Genomic DNA, 7,500 nt, shown 5'->3' with positions numbered 1-7,500 from the left:
TGGGATTCCTGCTCCGTGTGTAATTTCTCCACTGGCTCAGGGCTTTATTTAACAGCTCCCCCTGGTCACACACTGCTGTGAGTTAACTACCGTACGACTCGCCGAATTAGAGCTCCGTAAATCCTGAGCTCGGAGCAGCGGGGGGTCGAACCACCGCTCCCGCGTAATTGCGCACTGAACGGACAATATATATGCGTGTGTGCGTGCAAATATATGTGTGTGTGTGTGTGTGTGTGTGTGTATATATATACATATATGCGCATGTACAGGGGCAGGCTTACGATGTGGTGCCGCAGCCCCTTCCTCTCCTGCTCCTTGAAGGAGTGCCGGAAGGTCTGAATGAACTTGTCCAGTTTCTCGGCGTGGCGGCCCAGGAACTCCTTGACGTCGTCGACATTCTTCAGGCAATACGGCGTGGGCGTGGGGGCCTCCTCCACTGGGGGGGGGGCAGCATTTACATTTGCATTTTAGTCATTTGGCAGACGCTTTTAATCCAAAGCGACTTGAAAGTGCACAGGCTCTTCCACAGGTTAAAGCATGAAATCCATAACAAGCAAAATACGCATGAAGGGCAGTCATTTTACTTATTTATTTTTTAGGGTTTGGATAAGACAAAAGGGATATCGGAAGGGGGGGGGGGGGGGGATCAGGAGGGAGGAGTAAGGTATAGTTTATGTGACTGTGGGGGCAGCAATGAGGGTCTCAGTCAATCTAATGACCTTTGACCCCAATACTAAAACAAACAAATCACAAAACATCCCCAAAGCAGCAGCAAGCATACTTGGATTAGGCTCTTGAGTCCAAGTCTGAGGCCAGAGGCCTCTCCAAGCAAGGGAACAGCACAAAACGGGGGACCGTGCACATAATTATGTGGTCTCTGTTGGGCTCCTTAAAACTGGAGACCAAAAGCAATGGCTAACGTGCTTGACTGGGACCCGGGAAGGTTTGTGGTTCAAGCTCCAGTGTAGCTGCAATCAGATCGGTACAGCTGTGGTCCCTTGAGCAAGGCGCTTAACCCCACACTGCACTGGGGGATTTGCCCCCGCTTCTTCCAAGGGTTCCGATTGTATCTGTATGGTCACACTAGGACTCGGAACCGTACTGTCCTCTCGGGTCCTCCTCATTGCACTTGTTCCCTGTGTTTGATCTGCACTTCATTGTATGTCCCTCTGGATAAGAGCATCTGCTAAATGCCTTGTAATGTAATGTCATGTAATGTAATGCTTTGTCTAATAAACTGTAAGTCGCTTTGGATGAAAGAGTCAGCTAAATAACCGCGATGTAATGTACCCAGGCTTTGGTCAGTCTCGATGGGCCGGGCGATGCACAGGATGCTGTAGCTCTGCTCCTTCTCGTTGTAGAAGGTCTCCTCGAACAAGATGGAGACTCTGCCCGGAGCCTCAAAGCCAGCGCCCAGCGTCACCACACTATCCTGAATGGAGATCTCCTGCAACACAACATCCACACATCATCACCACACTGTCCTTGAATGGAGATCTCCAGGAACACAACGTCAACGTCCGTTCTTGGTAAAGCTCAAGAGAGGCGCTGGAGAATGGATAGAGGTTGTTTTTTGGTACTTAAAACCACACAAACCTCTTCTCACGGATATCAGGACCTGAAATAAAACAGTGGAAAGGTGTACGACATGGGACCCTTAAGCTCAGGCAGAGGTACAGAAGCGGAGCCCTACCTTCCCATCCAGGGTCTGGTAGCCCCCATCCACAGGCTGCAGGACATAGCCCTCAAACTGGGCCGGGGAGTAGGTGCTGAAGGCAAGGCTCCCGCGACACGGAACCAGTACCTGCAGGACCGAGGGGACAGATCAGACATCCGCACACCAGGGATACCGCAGCTGTGCAGCTATGCGGAAAAGCTTTCGTGCAAGGTCAGGACTCTCTTATTCTGGACAGGAGAGGCGAGGAAAAGAGGCAAGAATTGAAGAAATGAAGAGGGGGAAACCGAGAAAACACGTGCACGCACACAGACATGCACACACACACGTTTGGCTGGGAGTGCCACCTTGTGCAGACACTCGCACATACTTACACATTACATTACATTAATGGTATTTGGCAGATGCTCTTATCTAGAGCGGCATACAGTTGATTAGACTAAGCAGGAGACAATCCTCCCCTGGAGCAATGCAGGGTTAAGGGCCTTGCTCGAGGGATCTTATTGCAGCTACACTGGGGATCGAACCACCGACCTTGTGGGTCCCAGTCATGTACCTTAACCACTACACTACAGGCCGCCCTCGCACGCACACTCCAGTGGGGGAATATCTCCGGGGATGATCCAGGACATAATGAGAAAGCTCATCCTCCACAGGTCAGCCTGGGGTCACAAGGTGAAGACAGGGAAACAGGTTGAGCAGATTACGGCCGGAGGTATTAAACTAGCTGGTAAAACAGACGTATTACTGCACCGGCGGGGCCAGGCAAAGACATGGAGGACACAGCTGAAGGAAATAGGGTTTTTCTCTGGTTGGCTGCCTCACACAAAGCTTTCCTTTCATTACAAAGATCCTGAATCTGTCACGTGGAGGCGATGGTCATATGTACTAATTTCATGCATTAGCTTCCTCAAGGGAAATGGGAGGAAGGAGGAAAGACCTCACAATATTTTTTTGGGGAAAAAAAACATCTAGAAACTATATACAACTACAGGGTTTTTTTGTTTTTTTTTTACTGCTTGAGAAGATGTCATTCCAAAAGTGTCATAACCACAAATGGTATAGAGCTAAAAGCTTTTTCTTCAGGTGGGAAATTCAGTGGCCATAGATGAAGGAGATCTCTTAACTCCAGCAGCAAGTTTACAGAGATTTCACAGTTCCTCCATCAGAGGAAAACACAAATACAGTACAGCAGACCTCCATCAGGAGGATCTCTATATGATTTGATTGGAATTATTTGCACCAAAAAAAGCATAAGAACATAAAAGGATATTAGGAGGAAGGAAACCCGCAGGGGCTTATAAGAGTCCTCCTCCTCCCCTAAATGATAAACACATGCATTTCATCCACATAGAAGAGAGAGAGGGAAAAAACAGAAAAGAAATAGAATCAAACAAAAACACAAAATTATCCAAAATCAGAATCGGCTACGTTCAATCAGTGGTCAAAGTCAGGGCTAGACCTGTGTAGGAAATTACAAATTAGTTGGTATTTGGTTGTAGTTGGTTTCCCCAACCAGATAAAATTTCAGAGATTAAGCAACAGCTTAGTGGCTGATATGTCTGGTGCCAGGCAGCCATCTTGGGAGAGGAGATGGGTTGGGCTGTTTACGAGTTCAACCAAGCAGCTGTCGGCGACTGACAGCAACGGGGATGAATTGAATTAGGCTTAATATCCAGTGGAATAAACCCAGCGGGCCGCTATGGAAACAAGCGAAGACAAACAGAAGAGAAAGGGGCCGTCGGGCCTGGCTTTGGGGCGCAGAGGAACACAGAGGGCCTGTGAGGTGACGCTAGCATGGAGTCAGCCATTTTAAATTAGGGAGGATTTTTTCCACTCACTCACAGATTTCATTATCAGATCCCAAAAGCTTCAAACGCGCCAGAGCCAGACAAATTGAATGACTACCTCCAAGATTATTATGACAGACAGAGGGGAAATGTAGTTTGTTTTAACCTTGCGTTTGACCGAGACAGCCCTCTCTCGAACCACAGTTTGTGTTGGATTGTGCGATTTGGAAAAATTAATTGTGACTGAGCATAACTTATTATTATAGAAATATACTAAGACAACTTGAACACTAATTACACAGAACTCACTTCTGCCGATTTTGACACCGACATTAAAACTTTTTTTTTTTCCCCATCAACCCTTCTCCTTAAAGAAAAAAAGAAAGAAAAAAGAAAGAAAAAAAAGCACATTCCAATTCTAAAGCACACCTGTGATTTCTTTAGGGAAAATTAAGAGGATGAGACGGCACCACTCCCTGACTGAAAGTTAACCACCACTTGGATTCTTACACGTGTTCAGAGACTTTAAAAGGAACACCCGCCGAACCTGTTTCAAAAAGGCACCCGGCAGACATATCAGAGAGGATAATCCCCTCGTAAAAAAAAATCCTTTCACTTCCCAAAATTAGAGAGCTTCTGGCTGTGCAAAAAGGAGAAGGCAGCCATGGTAAAACCGCACACTGCAAACACCCGACTGAAGACTGCAGACTGCTGACTGCTGAACCACCGCGCTGAAATACCAGTTAAAATCCAGGATGGAAATCCTCCCAGCTAACTGCTGACTACCCAGCCCGCCTGACCTCCAGCCCTCCAGCCCTCAAACCCTCAAACCCTCAAACCCACCCCCTCCCTCCTCCCTCCACAGTTTCCCATTTGCTAAGAACCCCAGAAACAGCCCCTGAAGCCAAGCTGTCACACGGGGAGAAGCATTACCAATTTCATTTTTAATGCATCATATGATTTTTTTTTTTTTTTTTTTTAAAGCTACTGCCAGGCCCTCATAATCTGTCCGATGACATCAAAGACTGCTGGCAAAACATAATTATTATTATTATTATTAAAATTTTTATTGAAAACAAAAAAAAAAGAAAAATAGAAATCACAGACAGCAGACATACTGTCTGACAGCCGTACATGGCCGTGCTTTGAGACGTCGGCAACGCATCGCTGCAAGCAACCAGGCTCGCGCCTGTCACAATAACGAAAAGAATAAAACAGTGACAGTAACTGCGCTTCATCGCGAAAGAACACAAAGTAACAGGAACACAAGAGAGAGCACGGGCAGACAAAACGGAGCGTGCGTAAGCGTGAAGGCTGAAAGGGCCCTTGATGAGCCCTTGACACCGCGGGGCTGTAATTAGCCGGGGAAGCGGGAGCGGAGAAGCAGCACATCGTGTCTGAAAGGTGAGACGCTGGAGCTCGCTAACCCGCTGCTCCAGAGCAGAACGCGCTGCCCTCCGTCGACAGACAGAGGAGGGGGGTAAACCAGGCCCAGCAGGCCGAGAAGACAGGCCCCGATATGCAACCCCATACCCTATAAGCCACCCCTGTACCCCAGTATACCACCCCAAGGCCTCTATACCACACCCCATACCCTATAAGCCACCCCTGTACCCCTATACACCACCCCAAGGCCCCTATACCCCACCCCATACCCTATAAGCCACCCCTGTACCCCTATACACCACCCCAAGGCCTCTATACCCCACCCCATACCCTATACACTCCCCCTATACACAACCCCATATGCCACCCGTGTACCCCCTACACATATATACCACACTGCCCATACCCCTAGATACCTTTCTGTAGCCCTATTCACCACCCTTATACCCTATACGCTATACACCACCCCTGAACCCTATACAATACAACTATACTCCTATACACCACCCCTATACACCACACAGCCCCATACACCCACGCTGTCCTGCCCTGCCATAGAGCCTCCTTAGGGCCAGGACCTCGACAAGAGCGAACAGCGGCTCTGCTGGAGCCCAGTGACCAGGCGACAGACTTCCCGTTGTGCATCTCTACCTCCCGTGGCGTTTGCTCACTGTGGGAAGCGTCCTTCAGTGGCTGAACGACCGAGCGGTAGTGGCAGCGGGGTGCCTGTAGGGGGGGAGACACTCACAATGCCGTGGAGCTCTGCCACTCTGCTGCATAGGTCCGGGCGAAGCTTGTGGAGGGCGAGGTAGAAAGGGTTCTTCAGGATGTTCTCATCATACACAGCCATGTGGATCAGGGTCTCCAGCTCCTGTGACACACGCACACAGCCAGAGAGACAGGGTCAGGGGTCAAACGATGAGAAGGGTGAGGGGTCAAACATCTGCGAAAGATCAGCCATTCGCTGTGATAGGCTACAGAATCGCCCTGCACCCATGACGGAACCACACTGCTGACAGGTGAAGGACATCACATTACAGTTATTTAACGGACGCTTTTATCCCAAGCGACTTGCAGTTGCTTCGACTAAGCAAGGGACAATCCCCCCCTGGAGCAATCTGGGGTTAAGGGCCTCGCTCCAGGGCCCAACAGCTGTGCGGATCTTATCGTGGCTACACGGTGGCTTGAGCCACCAAACTTCCAGGAGATGCACCTTAGCGACTGGGACACAGGCTGCCCCCTTGACATCGCTTGCTCGGATGAACTGCGGATCAAACTGTTATTTTCCTTCGTGGTCTGGAAGCGGAGGCAAACAACAGGGCCCTTGTGTCAGCCTCTGTGGCTCAGCCACCCCAGCCAGCTGCCTCTCAGCTGAGTCGATTAACTTCCTGGGACATGAAATCAGAACGGCCGGCTTACTGCAGCACCTCAGCCCGAGACCCCTCAAACTCGCTCTCCCAAAACCTGAACGCATGTCGACAGATTTCAGTGAATGCTTCAGCCTGGTAACCGCGTAGCGCACTGCACTCCACAAACTCACTGAACGGGAGATCATAAACACCACATACACCCGCCAGTGTCTCCCAAAACCTGCACGCTGTACGCATGTCAGCCGATGTCGATGAGTGCCTCGGCCTGGTAACCGCACAGGACAGTTAGGCTATGCTTCTAAAATACAAAGACACCTGAAGGGAGAGGGCAAGGCCACGTTCAGTCCCAACCAAACGTAGCACACCGTTTATTTTAACAGAAACGGTGGCGCATTGAACATCCTTACAAACCGTGGGCGGACTGACTGACTGTACGTTCTCCAGGCTTTAAAGCATAGGTCTATGTTATTATTCATTCGGGCTACACCCCCGACACACCCACCAAACAGGGAGGAAACGTATATCATTCAACCCTGGAGGAAAGACATTTTCTTACATTATCTTTAAATGATGAAGACCAGAAGTTGGCACAAAATGGTGAAACGGATCGGCCCTTGTTGTGCACTCCTGGTGTAGAGACGGCTTGGCTCGGCTCTGAAAAGTTTCAGGCAAAACTTCTCAAGAAACGCGCTATATTTAGCCCCCGGCTGCTTCCTAGTACTACTACTGTGAAGAGCAACACGTTGACACTGTGCAAGAGGGAAATGCCGTCAGAGCAGAGAGATGTCACCAAGACCACGAAATACTTTCCTGAGCAGGGTGTGACCTGGCCCCCCCATCTCTTTCTTCTCTTTCACTCATTCTCTCTCTTTCTCTTACTCTCCTCTTTTTCTACCTCCGTCTCTTTCAAACAGAGTAAACACATATGAGCACTGGGGATCCTCGATTTAATCACCATCCCACGGGGAATTCCTGCAATTGTTACTTTATAAACCCGCCCGTTTATCAGTTAAGCCAGTAGCACCAGCTCAATTGTCCTCAGGGGGATATGAGACATCATTATACAGGCTGCGTCCTGTGCGGTACCACAGAAGAAGAAGAAGATTGGTCACATTGGACCAAATCAAATGCCATAGGAGGTATGTAGGATGTAGAATCACACTAATTCATCACAATTAGTAGTAATTATTTTGCCAGTTAGTGCACATCCTTTTTCAAGAGCAAATGCCCCTATAATGGCAGCCCAGAATAGAAAACGGCTTGTAGCGTAGTGGTTAAG

The 7,500-nt window shown here is 49.1% G+C and overlaps 1 protein-coding gene across 1 annotated transcript in view; it reads right to left on the bottom strand.

Annotated features, from left to right (window-relative positions):
• Window positions 1-7,500, bottom strand: part of ankrd27 (ankyrin repeat domain 27 (VPS9 domain)) — a 43,143-nt gene that overhangs the window by 27,084 nt on the left and 8,559 nt on the right. Inside the window, exons 2-5 of the mRNA XM_061222149.1 lie at window positions 5,600-5,722; window positions 1,694-1,804; window positions 1,291-1,447; window positions 282-436 (exon numbers count right to left, since the gene is read on the bottom strand). Of these exons, the coding sequence (XP_061078133.1) occupies window positions 282-436; window positions 1,291-1,447; window positions 1,694-1,804; window positions 5,600-5,701 (525 nt within the window). The 5' untranslated portion in view covers window positions 5,702-5,722. The remainder of the gene's footprint in view (window positions 1-281; window positions 437-1,290; window positions 1,448-1,693; window positions 1,805-5,599; window positions 5,723-7,500) is intronic.

The sequence above is a fragment of the Conger conger genome, chromosome 15 (assembly GCF_963514075.1).
Source record: "Conger conger chromosome 15, fConCon1.1, whole genome shotgun sequence".
Lineage (NCBI taxonomy): Eukaryota > Metazoa > Chordata > Actinopteri > Anguilliformes > Congridae > Conger > Conger conger.
The sequence above is the reverse complement of the archived record's forward strand: the minus strand, read 5'-3'. Positions and strand labels throughout refer to the sequence as shown.